Source organism: Tympanuchus pallidicinctus, unplaced genomic scaffold (assembly GCF_026119805.1).
Source record: "Tympanuchus pallidicinctus isolate F22 unplaced genomic scaffold, pur_lepc_1.0 scaffold1, whole genome shotgun sequence".
In the NCBI taxonomy this organism is placed as follows: domain Eukaryota; kingdom Metazoa; phylum Chordata; class Aves; order Galliformes; family Phasianidae; genus Tympanuchus; species Tympanuchus pallidicinctus.
In genome coordinates this window covers 95,669,609-95,692,155 of record NW_026294618.1, presented here as the reverse complement: position 1 = coordinate 95,692,155, position 22,547 = coordinate 95,669,609, and the positions used below count along the sequence as shown (strand labels likewise).

General features: G+C 36.2%; 1 protein-coding gene across 10 annotated transcripts in view; it reads right to left on the bottom strand.

Annotated features, from left to right (window-relative positions):
- The window catches only part of PLCB4 (phospholipase C beta 4), a 196,596-nt gene that overhangs the window by 9,861 nt on the left and 164,188 nt on the right, over positions 1–22,547 (bottom strand). For 9 of the 10 annotated variants that reach the window (XR_008209932.1, XR_008209876.1, XM_052697378.1 and 6 more), the window contains 5 exons: positions 22,366–22,431; positions 15,297–15,412; positions 10,166–10,241; positions 5,090–5,265; positions 643–744 (listed from right to left, as the gene is read on the bottom strand). Coding sequence is in view for 8 of the 10 variants with exons in the window: in XM_052697378.1 (XP_052553338.1) it covers positions 643–744; positions 5,090–5,265; positions 10,166–10,241; positions 15,297–15,412; positions 22,366–22,431 (536 nt within the window). In the remaining 2 variants the exon portion in view is untranslated. Of the gene's footprint in view, positions 1–642; positions 745–5,089; positions 5,266–10,165; positions 10,242–15,296; positions 15,413–22,365; positions 22,432–22,547 lie in introns of those variants that run through there. The other variant, XM_052697655.1, reaches the window with a different exon arrangement.

The window sequence follows — 22,547 nt, the reverse complement described above, 5'->3', positions numbered from 1 at the left end:
ACCGCATTCCCAGTACTGGCACATAATAAGAAAAAGAATGGCTCAGTTCAGGAGCAGAGTATAAACGTGTGCTGTTGTACAGTGCATCTCCAGCTTCTTCACTCCTACTTCTCATCACCCTCTCCACTTACTATCGTCACTTTTAGCTCCCTTTCACTCCTGCTTTGTGTTCAACTCCTCTTCCATTTGTCAGTACAAAATGGAGAAAACCTTTCACTGGTACCACCTCCTGTGTGTTAAGTGATACTGCCACTCCAGTTATTCTAAGTCCACCTAGCACCAAACCTCATACACTCACTTCAGAACAGCCCTAATTTCATGAAAAAAGCAACAGCAAAGAAGTACACTGCACTTATATGCACAGTCGTTACAATCATTAGACCTACACCAGTCACTCACCGCTGATACGTATAAAGTTAAGAACCTCTCTATTTCCCCAACTAGGACAAAACAATTATTAAAACAATAGACATGAGAAAAGTAACATCTTTCTTAAAATAGTAATCTAAAATACATATTTAGAACACTCATCAGATGTTTCCCTACATAAAAGTGTGCTTTTAACAGAATTAAATCTGTGAGTTCACCTTTCAGATTTGGACAGTGTTCTTCCTTTTTCAAGAAAGAAGCTCTGATACTTACCTCTCTCTTTCTGCTTTGTTTTTGATAGATTTATCTTGGCTTATGGCTTTGCTGTTCTCCATAGATATTTTAGCCTGGTTTGCACGCATCTCCTTGCTTTCCCTAGGCAAAACCAAAGAAAACCATTAATGCCCAAAGTACAATCACTAATGAAATTGGTTTCCTGTTGTTACTCTACACTGTAGTTTATTTTGTACTTGAAGCATTAGGGATAAGGAAAGACTGGGCCATATAAAAATTGCTTTCCTTTGGGTAGACTTCATTTGAGACAATTTGAGCAAGTATCCAGAAATCTCCATTTGTCACAGAGAATATAGTTGTAAAGATGAGCTCCAAGCATTCACACTTCAAATGTTATTATGAGGTAGACAATATTCCTTTCTCTTTAATACAATAGGAGATATCTGAGTAAGAGCTGCCATCGGCTATGAAAATGAAACTTGTTTAGAACCTATCCTGCACTCCGAATACGACTGCAACAGTACTAGTACTTGTTGGTTGTGGTATGAGCTGACAGCCATCTTGTCAAGACTTCTACTTTGGGACTGAGAAGAGTCTTATGTTTAGACTGTGGTCAGGTCTGTGCTTATTTTCTCCTGATGACTCAGTGAACCTTGAAGCCTATTCTGTGAAACTAGGTTGTGTCAGGAGAGTCAGTAAAGTCATTGTTCATTGCTGGAAGTAACAGCACAGATGATGACTTTCAGGAACAGCTTATGAACTGTGAGCGAGTGGAATTCAGCTCTTCTTCAGGCTGGGTAAAGCAGCCGCACTACAGAAAGGCCTTCCCTGAAGGCTAGCTCTTGCTTTCTGCCTGCTCAATATTCTGGCTCTAGCAGCTCTTGATATTAAGTGCTTATTTAAACAGGAATAATATATGGAAATTAGACAGTGGAAAACTGGCAATAATAATTGTGAAGTCCCCAGTAGTGAAAAAGCATCTAAAAGTCACAGGCTGCAAGCCAAGGCAGTGCCTCAGTCTCTTTTCCTGGATGTGATCTTAGAGTGCTGAACAACTGTACTTACAACCCAGAATATTAAGTGTTTAATATGCACAGGAAGGGTGTGGCAAAGAACAAAGTGCTTAATTTAACAAAATGTTGTTACTGAATTTCTTATGCTTTCCTTAATCACTAGAAGTCATTAAACAGCATGAAGAAATTTTGTTCCATGATTTATATTTCCCATATTTTGAATTTTATTAAAGAAATGCAGCACTCTCTTTTTATCCAAAAAGTCATGAGCTGAAACATTTCCCGAATGAAGATTTTAAAGCAGTAGCAACAGAGTAAAAACAGGATAGAACTCTAAAAATGTTCACTTGACAGCACATTTCATTCTAGCAATCCTTTCTCCAAATAAAAGTTTTATTTTCTATACTGAGTTTGAAGTAATTTTCAAGTAAACTGCCTTAAGAGCAGTTCCAAAGTTATCTATTTTTATTTCTGTACACAGGGATATGAAAAATGTTCAGCGTGGGTGCTGAAACTGATCTAATCTATTTGCATCAGATATAATTTCAGAGTGAAAAAAGTTAGGAGGATTAGAGGACTACTGTGCAACACTGATGATTTCAAAATAAAGCTTCAGCCACAGATATGGCTGGAAGAGACAAAGCCTGTCTGCATGTCACTACTCTGTTCTGGCAGCTGTGATTTAGCTCTCAGTTGCACTGCTAACAAGTCCTCATAGTGTTTTTTGTTTCCGCTGCTTGCAAGAAGTAAAAAATATTTTTAGTAGAAGACAAGAAAAATCTTATTTTCCTCTTAAAATCACCAAGGAGCATTTGTAGGGACTACTCTTTGTTTCTAAAATAGCGTTCCCCAAAGATGTGGTCAGAGTTTCTTGCATCAGTTCCCTGCCAAACTGCCTGATGCTGAGCTTCACACCAAGTCCCAAATTCAAGCCGTGCTGCCCTGGCTGGCAGCACTATGTCACGGCAGAGAACTCCCTCCTGCTCAGAGGTGACAGGGACACCCTAGTCAAAGTTATTTGCAAAATGCAGATAAGCCAGGATGGTAAAGAAACAAAGGATTCTGAAAAAGCACACAATCAACTGCAAGATTTAACTGCTGATTTCCTACAGTATCATGCTGACTGAAATGCTGAAATTTGTACAGGCATATTCTAAGAGGATACAAGAGTTTAAACACTCTTAAATAAGCTTTTCTCGGGAAATTATACATACATTTAGATTACACTGAAGTGTGCTAATTTGTCACCAAGTCTTGTTTGGATAACTATATAGAAAACTTATATTAAAGAAAAAAAAAAAAAGAAAAAAATTTTAATTTCTCTCTCATGTTATTCAATTTCATAATGCTGCAGACATTAGCTTCAGGTCCTCAATCTCTGAAATGCTGCAAACTCACTACATTCAAGTCAGTAAAGCTAAACCATGTGGGCAGGTAGAGGTGGATGGCACCCCTGGAGTTCAGCAACCTTCAGATTTTTAGTAGTTACTGCTGTCTTCTGCTTTGTTTTTAAATGAGCTGAAAGCATGAACTGCAATTGCTTTTCTCTGCGCACACGATGGGAAACTATCCACCCTGCAGCAGATAGCTACATCGTTTTATATGACTGATCCTTCCTACCACTCCATGTTCTCTTTTATGATAGCTTCTCATTACTTCAGCTCATGGAGAGAGAAGCAGTGAGAACAGCACACTGACAGTATGACCCACCTCCCATGCTGCACTCAGATAGACTTTTCTTCTCCTATGGTCACAAATTCCTCTGAAATATTAATACACTGAGATACACTCTCATATTTGTTTTACATACAAAATCCCCAGTCTGCACATACAAACTCCTGAATAAGCAGAAAAGAACTAATTGCAATGAACAAAGCAAAAAGAAATTGAAAGAAAATTCTAAAGAAATTCTAAACACAAAGACATGACAAAAAATGCCCCCCTCCGCCTACCCTTTTTTTAAATTTTTTTAACTTAGCCCTAGTGTAGATCTAATAGATTCCCAGTGTTGGCCTTAAAGGTTATGAGAGAATGTACGGAAGGCAAACAAAAATTTACTTTTGAAAAGATGAATAAAAGAAATCATATTCCATGAGCAGGTAAAACATTAGAAGAATATCTTCTAAGCACTGCAATAAGCTTCATATAAGACGGGAAACTGGACTCTCCAAACCAAAGGGAAGTAATTTCTCTGGGTCAGTGCAGTTCAGTATGATTCAAAGGTACAGTACCAAAGGTAGTTACCTTCCTCCAAGGAGAGTTTTTTGAATAATGCATTTATATTGTAAAGTAAGAATTCTTGAAGTTTAGTTTGGATGGGGTACATATTGAAGGACAGCTAGAATACATGGGTTAACACAGAGATTAACATAAAGATGAGCTCACTAAAAGCTCTTGGCTGTGACAATTGTCTGTTGGATGGAAAACTTGCGTGCCCCAGCATGTGTTCTTTCTGGTGCAAAAATAAGCTGCTTTTTTCAGTCAGGACTTTAAAAATGTAATTTATTTATTCATTTTTCCCTACTCTTTTGATGTGAAAGATGCTGATGACAATTGCATATGAATATGTTCACACACACACATATACTGCATTCATGTGCTGTTAATCTGCTTCACATAATAGATCATGGCAGAATATAATGACAACTGTACTTACTACAATTTTTAACAGACTGGATACTCTTTGTATTTAATTTCTTTTAATTTCAAATGAGCAGGACAGTCAATCACTTAAGTAGCAAGCAGTTGCGTCATGCAGTATCATCTGCATTTCCAGTGACTGCCAGTATATTGTTAGTCTAATGTAGCTTGGTATTACCATTACTCCATTACAGAATCACAGAATCACAGAATCACCCGGGTTGGAAGGGACCTCAAGGATCATGTAGTTCCAACCCCCCTGCCTAGCAGGGCCACCAAACATACACATTCAGATCAGGTTGCCCAGGACCCCGTCCAACCTGGCCTTAAACACGTCCAAGGACAGGGCATCCACAACCTCCCTGGGCAGCCCGTTCCAGGGCCTAACTACTCTCCTTGTGAAGAAGGAGAGAAGGAGAGGATTACTATTTTTACAATCGTTTGTTTCATGGATCTTTCTTGTAACCACCAATGCTATAAACATACGTATTCAGAACTGCTAGTAACTTCAAAAGATATTCTGTATTTGATATTTCTCAGTTTCCAGGCCTTGAATTCAAGTTCCTAGGCAAAGTGCAAGCACATTCACAGCTGATGCAAACTGCCACCACTTCATCACATCCAGTGCCTTTCAATGAAGTTCACATAACCTAAACCAGCCAAGAAGCCCTCTCCCACATTACTCTATTACCTGATGACTTAGTTTTCTTCTCCCACACACACAGTACAGCATCTTTGACAGCAGTACAAGTACTATAAGCATAAGAAATAGAGTATTCTACACAACAAGCATGAGTCAATCCATCCTCAACAGGTAGCACTGCCCTGCTTACCTGTCATGTGAAAATTTTAGCTGCTGGGTCTGTTGTTCATGAGCATTAATCAGCAGTTTCTTCAGTAGTTCACACTGTTGGTTCAAGTGTAAATCACGGATTTCTTGCTCTTCTGCACTATGCGTATTGATCATCTCAGACCACTCTTTAGTGTGCTGTGCCACAATCTCTTTGACCTGTAGAAAAAGAACAGCAGATTTGCCAGTGGTTCTCAGGCTATAACATCAACTGTTACTGCTGCTGAAGACGTGGAGACAGTCATAACAAAGACTCTGAAGAATGCAGCTAAAACACAAAAATGAAGTCACAGAAGTGAAATTGCTTCAGAGAATAATGAAACCACTGAGGATACCACAGTGTATTATAAAAACAAAGAAACCCACATCATTAAGGCTATTACCTAAAGTGTCCTCATTAAATTGGCTGTATTTATGCTCTTGACTATACTAACATTATTTTAAAACATTCTCAACAACATTCATTATAAAAATGCTGCCATATTCTTGGTTTTAAGGAAAAAATATATATTAAGAATATTGAAATTAAAAATGGGAAAAAGAAACTAGTAAACAGGATTTCTCTGAGGTCTTAAGTACAGCCTTGGATTTTGTGGAGACTTTTATAAACATTCATTTTTACAGAGAAATCCTGTATTGATACAACCTGAATCTTAGGATAGACTACATATCTTTTATATTCATTAAGTCAGCAGGGAATCTGACAAGTATTCTTCTTGTGTTTATCTCCCAAGACTCACAAGAATAAAGAGATTAAAGTTTTGGAAAGTTCCCAAGAGACAATGTGAAGAAGTCTAAACCACCAGAGTTGTTCTGGCAATAATGTACCGTGCTCAATGATTTAAAAAAGAAGCTAATAGAAAGATACATTTTATTATCCTTTAATAATAATCTTTGGATATTTTGACAAGCTATCTCACTTTTCCATAAATGGTATATAAAATGTGCCTTATAAAAAATAAACTTACTGTCAGACAGTCATTTCCAGTGCTACTATGGTAACTAATAGCATTTGGGTCGCCTTCTACAAAAAGCTAAACCTTACTCTTCAAATTAAAAAACTGCTTCAAGATTGCTCAGAAATGGAGAGATTAATGCCAGTATTTTAGATGTGGGCCTGCAGTAGCTCTGCATAATGCAGAACACACTATTGTGCACACTCTGGTGATAGTGAAAGAAAAGGGCACTTAAAAAGCACCAGAGCAAGTAATTTCATAAAAGAACAGAGTGACTACTACTACTTGAAAGCAAGACCTGCATTTAATTACTGTTAAATACGTGTTCCATATCAGAACAGATACAATTTGGGGCAGAAGCATATGACAGAACACTACTTTGAGTGTTCTGCAGCTGTCAGGAAAAGAAACAAACAACAAAAGCACTTTGAGGCAGAACATTGGTAGGACTAATATAGGCCTAATTCATCATGGTATTTAGGTCTGAATTTATCTCCAGCAAAACAATTAATACTTAATTTTGTGCAGATGGGTCAGTGTACACTAAATCAAAACCTACGAGCTATTAAGTGATACATGCACTGAAGGATATGGTGCAGTCTGGGGAGCTAATATCTTTATTAAGAAGTTCTTAACGCAGTGCTGTCTTTACAGACATAAAAACAAGTTCTAAAGATCCAGTTTTAAAACAAGGCAAAATAAATGCTTGCAAGTTGGTAAGGAAAAAGCACTCATTTTTTGGATGGCATTACAGAAAACTTAAGGGGCAGATACCTTTTCACCTCTAGCACTTACCTACATCACTTCTATTTGAAGCAAGCTTAATCTAAGCTCCTTATAATGCTGAGTGGACAATTTCAAAGAAAGATTAATCAAATTTTTGAAATAAGCATTTTCTGGACATCCTTCTTTAAGATCTACAGCACTTCAAACAACTAGACGCTTCAATTAAAATTTCAAATAAAATAAAAATAGTGAAACAAATAAATGTATAAGTAGTGGAAAACTTGGTGGAAGTATTTTGTGATTTAACTGAAAAAAAACTGCCACAAAGCCCAAAGAAATTAAGAAAAGAATCAAGTGCCAATTGCAAATGTTTAATGTGATCACTGTTCCTAAATGGTTGATAAACACATAAAATACAGAAGAAAATGAAGGCAGGAATCCAGCATCTCAGATATGCTGATACCAAAGCAGAAAACCACAGAGAGACTTAAGCATGGCAGTATTAAGTATTTAATCTGAAAATATAGGAAATAAGAATAATATAACATTGACTGTGCTCATGGACAAACACGCTACTAAACTCAAATCAGCATGCAGACTAAGAGTAGGTATGGCTGCTTCCAAAACAAGTTTTTTACTGGGTGTGGGAAAGGGAAGGTCTCTTTTTTTAATGCATATCATGCAAACTCAAAGTCTTATTTCAGCGAAAGCAAGATATAGCCTGGTGAGAAGGATATAAGGGATTTGCTGAACAACTGTTACAAGATTTGAAATATACAATTTGACCGCGATTGAGATGACCTTAGAACTCAAGGCCATTAAATCATGTGAAATCCAATTTTGCCACAGATCTGTGATACACTTCCAAGTTCAGATGTAATAAATTCCATGTGCATCCCTGCTTTTCTCCAATTTATTACCATCACAGTAAAAAATGACTATTGCAATCACATTGCGCTCTTGTCCTACTTAAGGTAGTGTTGCTTACCTAAAGTGATAAGAAAAATAACCATGAGGTAACTAAATTTTCCTGCCCTACAGACCATTTGTAATCCCGTCCTTTCATCTGCTCCTTCTCTGTGCCTAAGAGACTAATTAAAATCTTGATTGGAAACTTTCTTTTGCATAGGATATATGCAAGATGTTTCTTTAGTCACTAAGTTCAAGCAGGAATAATCTTTGAAGTAATCTTTTTTCTTCTCTTTTCATCCTCAGCTTTAGTGGGACCTACATTTTTAATGCATGGGAGTAATCTGCGTCTGCTTCAGTAGATGTGTGTGTAGTACATTGGGACATTCAGGTTTAATCTTAGGCCAAACTTGAGCTGCATATTTTCTTATGACAAGAAGACTTTTGTAGATGAAAAGGTCTCTGGTGCTAAAACTGTACATGTATACTGTGACAGAGTTGCACTGGAGGACATGAGCTGTAATTAAAACTGAACTACAGTACCATTTGATTCCAAATTAGTGGAGCAAATACTGAGAACTGCCAAACAACTGTTAATTAATCAAAGTCCCATGATATCAGTGCACTGCATCCAGCATTTTAGAATTTCATCTAATTTAATTGCACCTACATTCATCTAGGATAAAAGTTAATTTCCCTATGGTCTTGATCACTGTTTTCCAACTTGTTGCTTCCAAACCTCTGAATGATCTCTGGGATTAATTCAAGGGCCTACACACAGTAACTGAAACAAAAGGAGTCTGTGAGAATACTAAAATTGATACAGAAAATTGTGATGGAACCACAGCAAGCAAGATATTGAAAACCACTAACCTAGAGAAAACCACAGATGTAGAATTGAAGAGGTATTCTTCAGAAGTTACCCAACACATAGAGGCTTGTCATTTCAAAGGAGCTTACTTTTAAGTCTCCCCTGAATATGTCATCCTAAAACCTGACATGGGAGTGGACAAAAGTCAACCTTTTTTACAGGTACAGATTACATTTAAACAAAATGGTTTGAAAGCCGGATTAAAAAAAAAAAAAAAAAAAAAAAGAACTCAGAAACTACATATATCTGTGGAAAGGGAAAATATGAGTCATACTTATAGGATTTGGAAGATTAATGAACACTTGGATGTCCTTTGTATATGTATCAGACTCCTTAACTCCAGACACAAGTGGGAAGTGAAGATCACAGCAAAGAATTTTCTACACAGTATAACTCCAAATGAGTTTTGGAGCTTATGTCTAGGTGACAGGGACCTAGTGCTCCTCAGAGAGTTTCTTCACTAGGAAATGAGTGAAATATTTTTTGTCCACAAGTTTTTTTCCTTTTTTCTTTTTTAAGAAAACACTTCTGGACTTTTAATTGGAGAAGGAAATAGGAAGATAAGAAAGGTACTCTAGATTTTTTTTCAGGGGGTTATCCTAAGTCTATGGCTCAAAAAGCACCAAAAATAAAAACTCTTATTTGAAAAAAACAGGTGTTCTTTACATGAAGTAAGAGCATCAAATAATAAAATCAGGAGAAGAAAAGCTGAAAACAACCTTAATTCCCCAATTTTCTAAGTCTCAAAAGTTGTGGCTGTTTTGTTTGTAATTCCTATACTCACCTGATTTGTTCCACAGATTTCAGCTTTTACATTAGCACTCCTACTTACACACTGTGTTCACTCTCCTGGAATCTTCTCCCTTCAGCCACTTTGTACATGGATGTGTCTTACAGTGTTCCTGCTACCCTCTCTTTTGAATATCTTTCAGAAACTTGAAAACATGTCAAAAAGTGGTAGATAAAACTTTCAAGGAAAGTATGAAGCCAATGAGCATAGTATTAGCACAGAGGTTGCTCTGCACAACTCAACATGAACAAAGAATCACAACTTGAAAAAAGTTCTTTTAAATGAACTGGACTTGGCCTCTGAGCAATTTTATTTTCTAGCACCTTGAAGAGAACAACAGAAATATTTCCTGGAGAAAAAAAAAAGAACACAAATAAGAAGGCACTTGGCTCAAGAACAACTTCAGACTTTTGCTTTCTTTGGAGGCAGGAGAAACACTAGTAAGTGTCACCCATGGTGACATGGATGGAAAATGAAAAAGAAACTTCCTTATGTATACAGTGTGGGAATGTATCTAGCATCCAAACTTCTCTTTGTTTAGTTAGAACTGACATAAATGACCAGTTTTGCTTTATAAGGCATGCATATGGTGCTTTCTTCAATAAGTGTTAAAAGAGCAGGAAATTGATGCTGCTTTTTAGATATTTTTTCAAAGAAACACTTTTAGACAATTGATTACTCCCATTCTTTCTGACATGTTATTATTGCTAAAAATCATTCATATGCTTCCAAGAAAGTAAAACACCACTTGAGTCTCAAAATCTCTATTTCAGACATTGCATGTGTTAAAATTGGCTGTTTGCTTACCTTAGATTTGTGATCTGACGTTAGTGCCTGAATTTTAATTTCAGTTTCTTTCTTCAATTCGACACAATTACTTCCTCTAAAAAAAGCAAAATCGCAAATGTGTGCCACAAGTTAAACATCTTCCCATCCAGATTAAAATGTTAATCAATGTTGAAGTGCTACAGCATATTGGAATGAAATTATTTCTTCTGGTAATTTATTCACAACTTACAAAACATTGTTGGATTAATGATCATCCAATTCAAACACCACACAATTAATTCTAGATTGCCCCTGCAATATTCTGTTGCTGAGGATATGACAAACATCTTCATTTATAGTACTTTGTTTCATTTTAAGACCTAAAATATCTTGCTAAGAGAATCCAGATCCTGTCTGAAAATTTACAAGCATCTTCATTACATCGCCATGATTTATACTCTGATTTAAAAGTCATTTTTGTTACTGTTTTGAGGAAAAGAAAAAAAAGTTGCTTGAATAACTGTCTCACATAGTAGTTTGGGCATGCTTAATTTGAATGACTGCTGAAAGTCTAAGTAAACTGCTGTGGGAAAACAGAATCGAAAGGGTTGCAAAGAATTGGCCTCATTACCCTTGCAAATTACATTGGTCCATGTAGATGAATCCAAGACATTAAATACCTTAAGTGACAATAAATCTTAAGACAGCCCTCACCCTTGCAATAGGTAATACAGCATGGTCTTTATGCTTGGATAAAGTCAGCAAAGTTGAATACAAGTTGCAAAGTTTGCTTCAAGCAGGAAGACCATGATTTCAAGAAGCTGGCTGGTAAAATGGCAGCAGAGGGCCCATGCTGATGCTCCCTAGATTTATGTGTGGACGGATGACTTCTACCTCTCAATAAACCTAATTTTGTGGGCTGTGCATTGGGTAGGATGGACACACAGTAAAAAACCAACAGCAATTTCAGTTACTATCTCACTTAAGTCAATGAATTTTTGCAAGCTCCATCTGAGAAGGTCCAACATTACATATCTTTTTGCTACCCTTTATGTAGAGAAGGGTTTCCAGAAGAGAATACAAATTCACACATTGGAAGTCTCAGTTTTTCAGTCTGGAATAATACAATAAATTTAGAGGAGTCTATTTTGACAGCACTGTAAAAGTTCTATCATCTGGATCATCTGCTGATGTAAAACTATGTAACGTTACAGTGGGTGCAGCTATATTCATTTTTATAATCTTAAACTCTTAATGAAACTCTTAAAAAGTTTATAACCTACTTTAATATCAAAGTGCAGCTAAACTTACGGAAAAAGACAGAATTTAATTATCAAACAGTACTGGCAAAGTTCTCTGTGAAAACAGTAGTGTGATGTGCCAAGTGTCACCACTCATTTTCGAGTCATAGTAGGAAATTTTTGGTAAAGACTTGACTCATTTGACACTTCAGAAGTAAAAGCAATAGAGATAGGTTCCGATCATAGTTACCTCTGTCTGAATAAAAAACAGCTTCAAAGAAAGCATCTTTGCTTATGCACATGTGTAGCCATAATCAGAGTCTGGCTATGCATATCCTATGAAAAAGACTAATTGTTTCAAATGCCAAACACCAGACTTTTCATAGTCCTAGTCATCAAAACCATCAATTAAGCCTTCCCTACAAAAGCAATGTTTTCGTTACATCTGAAGGAAACCTTCCAGACAATCTGGACACAACTAGAATTGTCCACAACTGCAGTGACCAAGTACATAATAAAACCATTAAGTCACAGCTAGAAACAAACATTCAGCAACAGCCCAACTCATAGTCACATGTCCATGCTCATACACATGCATACACTTGAATTACTGGACAGCTTTGATAAATCAGAAAGACCTTCACATGCCCCTCAAACTCCATTTCAGAGTGGGGACACAAGCATGCATGTCTCCATAAGCTTCTTCAAGATTTTTGAGCATTTTAAGTGTACAACAGAAATAGCACAGGGAGCAAAATCCCATCCATCTGTTGGTGAATTAGCATGTGATTAAAAATTTTACTTTGCTGAACATTATGCAGTCAACATTTGTCACACCATGTGGCAGAAGCAGACTGCAAAAAATTGCTCAACGAAGTCAGAAGACAAACTATTTTATATACCTATCATTTTTTTTTTTTCCAGGAAGTCTCTGGCAATTTGAATATGAATGCTTCAAAAATGTATTTTAAATGCTCATTTATAAGGTTTATTACTTGAAAATGTCCCAAAATGATAGACAAGGAAATGGAATATGTCCTGTTCTCACTGAACCCAGGATCTCTCATTCATTAGATTGTTTCAGCCAAAAAACACTGCTTAGATCTCAGCTTGTCCTGAAATACACTGGCCTTCTGGGCTGAAGAGATGGTTCTGCCAAAGTACCTTGCTGAAGGGGGTTTCAGGGCTGCATACACAGTAATCCAGAAGGAAGCACTTAAAACACTGATGTACAACTAAGCATTTTAATAGGAAATCTGAAAAGCAATTTTAATTTGGTTGGTAATAAGATACCAGTAATTACAAAACTAAAGTGCCATCAGATGATTGGCAGCTGTCAAGTCCAGGAAAATATTCAGTCATGGTAAAGAACAGTATATAGCTGTGTATTGCATTTGCTTCTGAATTAGTTACTTACAACAATCAATCAATCAAACAAACAAATTAAAGGAGTTCCCATCTCCTCCAAAAAACAACAACAAATCCATAACAAACAAATAACACGTTTTTTCAATAATTCAAAATTATCATAAAGGCTCTGGAGTCCATGACAGAAGTGTTATAAGAATTAAGACACAGAAAGTAAACCGTGAAATTATGTGAAACTGGGAATCAGATTATCACTTACTTTTATATTTGCCCCAGTTTGGGCTTATTCTGGAAAGCACTGTTACATATAGCTTTTCACTATTCATTGACCAGAGACTGTCATTACCACCTTTAACTTTGTTATATACCTTCATCCGTTGTTTTGCCTCAACAAGATGAGACACTGGCCTCTGCTCAGGCCAACAGGAACACTGATCATCTCTTTTCTGAACACTATTCTGAAATAGCAGAGCACTGGGAAACTTTTCTCCCCTGAAGATAATTGCAGTACAACGTCCAGGGCTAATTTCATAATTACTGTAGTAAAATGCACTGGCTTTATTTACAAATTTGGTGCACAGTTCTTACAGCCAAAAACCTTCTTTACTCGGTGGAAATTGAATCGAAGCCAAATTAAATTAATTTGTCCTATAGTCAATCTTTCTTTGGAGAATTAGTCTTATACTGGAAAGATCTACTTAGATTATGAATATTTTATAGAATTATAGAATGGCTTAGTTTGGACGGGACCTTAAAGATTATCTACTTCCAACCCCCTGCCATGTGCAGGGTTGCCAACTGCTAGATCAGGCTGCCCAGGATCCTCATCCAACCCGTCTTTGAATCTACAACTTCTCTGGACAGCCTGTGCCAGAGCCCTCTGAATAAAAAAATTATTCCTAACATCTAACCTAAATCTCTTCTCTTTTAGTTTAAAGCCGTTTCTCCTTGTCCTGTCACTATCAGACCATGTAAAAAGTCAGTCCCCCTCCTGATTATAACCTCCCCTCAAGTACTGGAAGGCTGCAATGAGATCTCCCCAGAGCCCTCTTTTTTCCGAACTAAACACGACCAACTCCCTCAACACATCTTCTTATGAGAGGTGAGATCTGAGCAGTTTCTTAGTTGAAACAATCTAATGAATGAGAGATCCTGGGTTCAGTGAGTACATACTGGGTTTAGTGAGGACATATTCCATTTCCTTGGCTATCATTTTGGGACATTTTCAAGTAATAAACTTTGTAAACAAGCATTTAAAATATATTTTTGAAGCATTCATATTCAAATTTCCAGATACTTCCTGAAAAAAAAAAATTTTGATAGGTATATAAAAGAGTTTTATCCACCTAATATTTGAGCCTTTAAATCCATGTCTTTCCAATTCAGATATAAAGATGGATATGTACTTGGGTGCTATCAATTCTCCTTTCTTGGAAAAAATATGCATGATCTTTTTAAAGAGTTTACATAATCTTTTCATTATTTAGTGAAGATAATTTTCCTTACCTTTCTCACTTCAGACACTTTTATTTCTGTTCTAAGTGTACTGAATAGACAACCAAGTATTTTAAAAAACCCAGTCATTCCAAATAATTTCAAAAAACCTAAAAAGTATTTGTGTAAGAAACCAATGCTAAAGATGCATTTACATTCAGCATCCAGTTAGCAAGTGGTTACCAGCTGCTGTAGTCTGATGGTAACAGTGTTCATTTTAGACTAACTGTTAGCATAACTTTATATAGAATTAAGTAAACCAATTGCTGCTTAAAGTCCTGGTATTATAAAACAAACTGCTATCTCAAAGAAATTATAGCCATGGGGTGAAACATAGAGGAGACTCTGCTGCCAGATTAAATACTAGCAGCAAGATAGCAATAAGTCCTGTCATATTATCCCAAATGGGTCTACAAGAAGGACATTTTACTAAAGTCATCAGTATGCTCTGTGAACTTTTCTGAGATTAAGAGATTCACATGGATAAAGGCCACGACTTCAGATCTTGCAAACCAAAGCAGCTTTATCCAAGTCAAAGGATTAATAGCAATTTATCCCAGCTGAGTATCTAAAGGTGTTGTTTGTTGTTGTTGTTTTTTTTTCTGTTGTTGTTAAAAAGAAATTTCAATTTGACAGCATGGCAGAACTCTACTATTTTAAAATGCTCAGGATTAGAAGCTATTTTTTTCCTCAGATCAAATCATTGCCTCCTCCTGATCAGTAGAACTGTTGAGGGCATTAGTCATCTCTTACTGAATACAACAGACACATTCCTGGAAAAAGGTAGTGAGACCAGACCAGGACGAGGAAATTAACATTTCTGGCAACTCTTTTGCTTTTATATTTCAAACACTGACAGTAGAAAACTAGAGAAAGGCAAACTGAGTACAACATTTATGGCCCATGGCTAAAGCCTTCAAGCAGCTCAAACTCAGTTGAGATGTAGGATGCCGGTTCAAGCTGCAGTTCATTCATTTGAATGACCTTTTTTACAAATGTTTTCTTCCAGACCACAGAAGCATAAAAACTATTTTTAGTCTATTAAAAACATTAAAATAATATCTTACCCCTTCTTCTTGATTGCCTTCTCTAACATTTTCTCGTATGATACCTTTTCTTTATCGTATTGTGCCACTATTTTGTCAATTTGTGTGCAGTGCAACTTCTGCATAGCGCTGTGCTCCTGGAAAACAGTAGGACCTCACAATTAGATTGCTGGATTTTTAATGTTTAGTTTTCTTACAGTGTAAAATTATCAGTGTATGAACAGATAACTTTGACAGTGGAATTTAATCCGGTTTAGCCATCTGGTATTTAATTTCCAGATATTCCACCATAAGTGATACAGCAGTTCTCCTTTTCAGAAAAATGAAAATCTATACTGTACCTTAAAAATATAATATATGGTTACTTTAAAACATAGGAATGATGGAAAAAAATGCCAGCTATTACTATTCATTTAACTTTATCTTTTGAATAAATGCCCATTTAAATACAACATTAGAAAAATCATATTTACAAGCTCATATAACGCCACTTAAGGGGAAGATTAAGGGGATTAAGGGGAACAAATCTCATCCCAATCCCCTTCCCCTATGTATCTTGCATTGAATAAAGCACTAGCCTGTTGGCCATTATAAAACAGAATAAAGTTATAAATCCAAAAAACAATAGCTAAAAATTAAATCTTTAATTGAAAGTTCTGAAAATCTGGTCTACAACTCCCCTAACAACAACAGCAATCTCATCATTAAGAAATTCTGTACTGTTGCAGAGCATCTCCCTGTCCAAGCAATAAAAAGCAGTGCAATGTGATGCTCAACTACACATGCAGCCCACTGCAAACAACCACTGCCTTTTTTTTTTCTTTTTTTTTTCTCCACCCAAGCAATATAGCACACCTTGACAAACTGGAAGTAAAGAGCTACTCATGGAGTATTTTACCCCAGTGACAACCCAGTGTCACTACAGTTACGTGATTTACACTGAAGAAGTGAACTGTAAGAAGTTAATCCATGGAAGGAGAATAAAAAACTTTTTATATAATGAAAAGAGGAATCATCAAAGCAATCACTTGGTTGTAGTGCAAAAGCATTTCCTTTCCATTACAAATACTGTACCAGAAACAACACCATTAGCACTTACATGTAGACTTCACTATTAAACTTGATTTTGTATTCTTCTTCATCAAACAGTTGCTTACAATGCAAATATTTAACTAAAGCTCAGAGCACTAAATATTTCATTTACATTATAAGAGGAAAAATTGTTTGTTAATTTACATTATTTTATTATTATTCAATTGTTCCACATTTTATCTAAACAAGACAAAAACCACTGCATTAACTAATATGGCCTTTTACCAGGACTTTATTTTGTTTTATAGCTCATTATTTAGTTATGCTACCCTTATTATTATGTTGCTCTTTGATCCTATTTTCTGTACACCCGTGTTTGTCTTATCACTGTTTCCTCATTCAAAAATCGTAGTGAAAGACTTGCATTGAATTGTACAAAATATTAATACAAATGTTGTCATACTTTAAAAGCCTGGCACTCACAACATATGTGCTTCCCCAGGGAACACATACAACTCACAAATTTTATAGTTAGAGTGGAGAATTGAATTCTCTGTTCTACAAAAGATTTAAAGGGAAATAAATAGACTCCATTACCGTTAAAAAATTCCCCAGCATTGCCAGGGAATATCTAGTACTGACTAATCATGTAAGAAAAAATATGGACAAAAAGAATGACATAAACTTGATAACTTGACAGCATAACGCAGCCACAGGTAAAGGCACAGACAAAGAGCATCTCACTGCTTAACTACACACTTTCCTTCACTCAAAAAGAACAATATAATTCCTGCTCTGAAAGACTATCTGAAAATATTGCAAAGTGTGAGCCATCTGCATACTCATAAGACGTGGCTACATAATCCTGGTGGTTCTATCACTTACAACTAGAATACTTAACCATTTAACCATGATTAAAGTCTCATGTCTTCATCACAAAGCCACTGTGAACTTCTGAAGAGACTCACCTCTACTGCTACTGCTCCAAGACAACTCCATCTTAAATGTAAAAAATCTATTGAGGACCTTATCCTCACCCCCCACTTTCCTCCTTCTCCACCCAGTCTGCAGAACTGAATTTGGATGAATTTGGACATGAATATAAACACAGCTGGAAGAGGAAGATGGACTACTGCCACCCACTGCACAGAAGGCACAAAATACTGGGAGTCAACAACAACAGGTCTCTTGAATTACATTACCTCAAACCTGGGAACACTGTTTAAAGTGATTGAGCTGATATGACTGATTTTCTATCTTTACTCAAAGGAAAATTCATTACAGCTAGATGCTGCATCCAAAACTTCTGTCAAGTCTCCAGAAAATGCAAGTGGTTTCTAATTTCTTAAAACACTTTCAGCATTTTTTATTTTCAGGTACAAAGTTCCAGGTGGAAAAATGTTCTAGACTGATTCAGAATATGTTTGCAGATAAAACTCTCCTCAGCTATAACTTTCCTGATTTCCTCAAGACTACTGAATCTGTGGTTTGATTTTATACGTCTTTTCCTCAAATATATTCAGAAATTGCATTTAATGATTATATTGAAAATTGAAGGCACAGTTCAGCTGAGTGGTCAGCTAACTGATACAGAAGGACGCAAATTACAGCCTGATTATCTATGGAAAAAATAATTAGATGTAGTTCCATTTAAAAAAGGGAAAGAATATCATAAGTCAGTCTGTTGAAGACAAGAAGTAAGATCTTAGGATACAAACAATTATTCCTACATGAATCTCTCTAATATAACATAAATACTCCTTTACACAACTAAAAACTGAAGTATGGAAGACTTTCATTACAGAATACCACAATGATGAAATAAAGAAAAACTATCATTTCCAAATCCACAACCTCTTTTGCAGAACTTTATTAATCTAGAACCCCAGAGTCCTTTATACTTTCTCTTTTGCATTGTGAAATGCAAAATGAAGATTATTTTTCATGGTCATTTTCTTGAAAAGATTTCTTTTCAAACAGTACACACATTCAATGTCAATATAAATTCACAGGAGACTGATTATAGGATTCATATTTTGGGTGATAACTGTGCAGATCTGGATAGTGCCTATGGCCATATTAAATTCCCTGAGTGAACATTTGTGAATATCACCTCTGAAACTGACAGAGCTGTTTACCACGGTGATCTGTTGCACCTTTGACAGATAGAGAATATACTGAGTAATCCTTCCTTATTTTGCTTCCTCCTCTGTTTAACACAAGAGGCACAAAAACTCTAACATTCCTGCAACAGATTAACATCCAGTAGGAGTCCACAGAAGCAGGCTGTTAAATGATGAAATCAGTGACTGACTCTTATCAGAGTCAGATTATGTATTCTTGGTCTTTATTCCATCTTCCTATGATGCCACTCATTTACTGTACTCATTATCTATCCTGATAAATAAAAAACAAAACCCAACATTCATATGGAGGAAACTGGAGGACAGTAGGCTGGAAACATTGTGTTTCAAAAGCTGCCTACTAAGATTCTAAAAAATTTTGCAGAGCGCAGAATTTGCTGGCTGCATTATTTTAAAATGACCGAATGTCCAGATTATCAGAACTAAGACTTAACTACAAGTTAGACCTAGCATGGATTTTTTTTTTTTTTAATGGTAATCATTACAGACATTTGTCACTCTTTTTTCAAATGCCAAACGAAATGAGTATTGAAGTATAAGAGTTCAGTTTCAGAATCAAGTGTACCAATACAGTTTCCCTATTTCAGAAGAAGTGGTTTTGTTTTGTAACAGAGCTGTTGCAAATGAATAAGTTTTTGAACCCAATCCTCTACTTGTTTGTAGCCTGGGTAAGAACAGAGAGCCTGAAGGAAGAAGAATGAATTTCACAGAATTACAGGACTTGTGAAATGTTGTTCCCCTTCAGCATTCACTATAGTTTGCTCTGTCTTTAATCTCTACTTGCTTAGCTCATTACAACCTGTATGGATTTCTTTAAAAGCCTTATTTTGTTTTTAAATAACTCTGCATATGTACCTTTTGCATGAATCTCAATCCTGAATGAAATCTTAACTCTTCACTATTGTGAAATTCAAAATTCTGCAGTTTTTGGTAAGCCACTCATCTGATATTACAGAACGAGCAGACTGAACTTTATCAGTCACAGAATGTTTGTATTGTAATTATCTCCATTCTACTTGGATACACTAGCATTGAGTAGAGTAGAATAAAATAGGATAGGGACCTACAAAGTTTATCCAGCTGCCTAACCACTACAGGGCTAACCAAAAGTTAAAGCATATTAAGGACATTACCCAAATGCCTCTTGAATACTGACAAGCATGATAAGAGGTCATATTTTTCCCATATGGAAGTGGAAAAAGGAACAGTAAAGACTCTAAATCCAGCTCTCCAAGGATCCTATACAAAAACAAAATGGTGCCTGGATTTTCAGAATACAGTACTCTCTGGCTGTGTATTTGTTTAATGCTGTCCTCCTTCTTATCTTGCTGCTGGTCAGTGTTTCAGCCATTTTGATTCCAGAAGCATGATAAAATTCTCTTATTCCTCAACATACTGCCATTACTTTGTTTTTCCTGTGTGATATATCTCCTTGCAACTGTTGTACCTGTGTACATACACACACAGTGTGTACATCACTTCATTTACATCACAAAGTGACATCACTTTATGCTTGTTTTATTATTACTCCTTTTTTAAAAGAATATTTATAATTACATAATGCAGGGATCATTCACACTTAACATTTGAAGTATATTAGTACTGAGGCACTTCTAAGGAATATAGAGTACAAAACAGGTAAGACTTGTGAAATGCAGGAGAGGTTTAATACCTTTTAAAGAGAAGTGTGTGTTTAAACCACACCAAGAAGTTGAAATAACCTCTGAATCACAACACAGACCTGGCAGATGGCACCACTCTTCAAAAGCCCTGTAAATGCCTAAGCTGCAGAGCAGAACCCAAATAAAACCAATTTTCCACTGGGCCTTTTGCTCTGGAAGGTTGCACATCCTTCCTGCACCAGGGACACTGAAGCTGTACTGTGGGTGGTGCAAAAGAAATTCTAATGATTAATCTGAAAATGTGGTGTTTGTAATTGTCCTACATATTTATTTAATGAAGGCTGATAACACAATGTGTATTTTCTTACAAAGCAACCAAATTCTGACAGCATTTCAGCAGGCATGCTAATACTTCTTTATACTAAGTGTACGTTGTTAATAAAAAGGACACTTATTCCTGATATTTCCTCAACTAACTCTGCTCTGGGCTACCCGTTTAGCTCCTTCATTGCTTAAAACAGTCATTTCCTCCTCCACCCTCTCTCTTCCACACTTGCATGCATTCATTTACAAAATGCACTTTCCACAAAGCCAACTTTAGACAGAAAAGAGTTGGATTTTTTTTTTCCTTAAATGACATGAACAATTCCTTTGTGTTTACTTATTCATCCAGATCTCAGGAGTGTCTACAGCAACATAAGAGCCAACCTATTCCTGGAACTTCTAAGTTCAATGTGTTTAATACAAGGGCTTTCTGCAAATGATCACGGATTATCAACTGCACAGTGCCCAGCCTCCTTTCTAGCTTACAAAATGCATTAAAAATACCGATGAGTACACTAGGCACTTTCTTAAGCTCATCTATGTACTACTATGGCCACACTCTTCTGATCAGATGCTCTTTAAATTTAAGAAGTTGCACTTACATAAGGCCTTTAGCAAGGCATGTTCTAGACAGGCATTTTCTTGTTAGGGCAGAATTTCACTCACTCAGTTCATACTTGAAAACAACAGGACACAGAATAGCTCAGAACAAAAATAACTGTTCTTGAGCAAATGCTGAAAGCCCTTCTGAGAGCACAGCATCTTACTGCTGCTGGCAATTTTCCGCCCGGATTAGAAAAAGCAAGTGCAAACCTGAGCAAATTGATCAAATTTTTGATAGCATCCAGCTGTGAGAAGCTTCCTAAAAGATCAATCCCAAGAAGGCCTGGAAACTACCTATTATGCAATGATTCAGATAGGAACAAAACATTTTCGCAAGATGCTCACAGCAACCCATCCGTTCGGGATAGAAGTACTACTTTAGACACAGATGGCAGAGACTTTTTCCTGAGCATGGACTTTGTACACAACATTAAAGTGAGGGAGTCACTCATTTCACCTCTGCACAGGGTCAGCATGAAATCAGAAAGTTGAATAGTTATTCAATTTTTTTATACTATTTTTAATATTACAAGCCACAAGAAAGTGTCGATGACTGAATGTAATTTCCTCATACTTCATTATACGTAGTACCCCATGTCCAAATGACAGCCATGAAAAGAAACACAGTGATACTAAAAATGCCAAGATATTATTACAGTAGATCAGATCTGTATGAAATCTGCAATCAAAGTGAACACAAGGGAGTTACTGCTGCAAACGCTAGAAAAGATGTGCATGAATCACTAAAATACTACCTTCACCTGTTACTTCACTGTTTGTAACATGAGAAAAGATTTGCTAGTGATAAAAAGCAGGAGAAAATGGATCATAATTTTATAATGTGAAGTATACTTGTGATACTGCCACATTTGAGATACCACTGTCAACAGTACCCTTCAAGCCGCTAACTACAAAGTGGTAATACAAACATATGTGAAGAGGAATAGTGCATTTCATTTTTTTAGTTACACTTTCCAGTTTTGTTTGTTAATTTTGCAGTTTCTCCAGAGTCTGCCTTTGATGCATCACCCTGTCACATCATTACTCCATTTTTTTCAAACTATGCGTCAATATGTCATCCAAAAGGGAGCTAGATGAAATCATCATCCACAAAAGGTAGGTTCTGGATCCCATATGGGTCAAACAAAGCATGCCAAAATCAGGAAGACATAAAAAAGAGCTGCTAAAGGGAAAACTAGTTTACTTGAGCATAAATTGCAGTACAATTAAAACAGAAACACCATTTCTTGATGGTCTTAGTTCCTTAGTTTTCATTCATTTCAATTAGGAACCGTCCATACTAGTGAAAGTTGCAGCTTTTTTTCAATTAGAGTGTGCTGTTCCAAGTGCTCTTAGTGATTTTACCTTTGCATGCTTCTTCTTTAAGGCATTCAGCTCTTTCTGCTGTTTCTTTAAATGTTTTATGTAAGCCTACAAAAACAAGAAATTGGATCAATTTGTCTTTGGTCACATTGACTGCAGACAGATAAAATAATGGCTACTTAAAACAGATAATTAGGAACACATCTTGAAAAGCCTATGTCCAT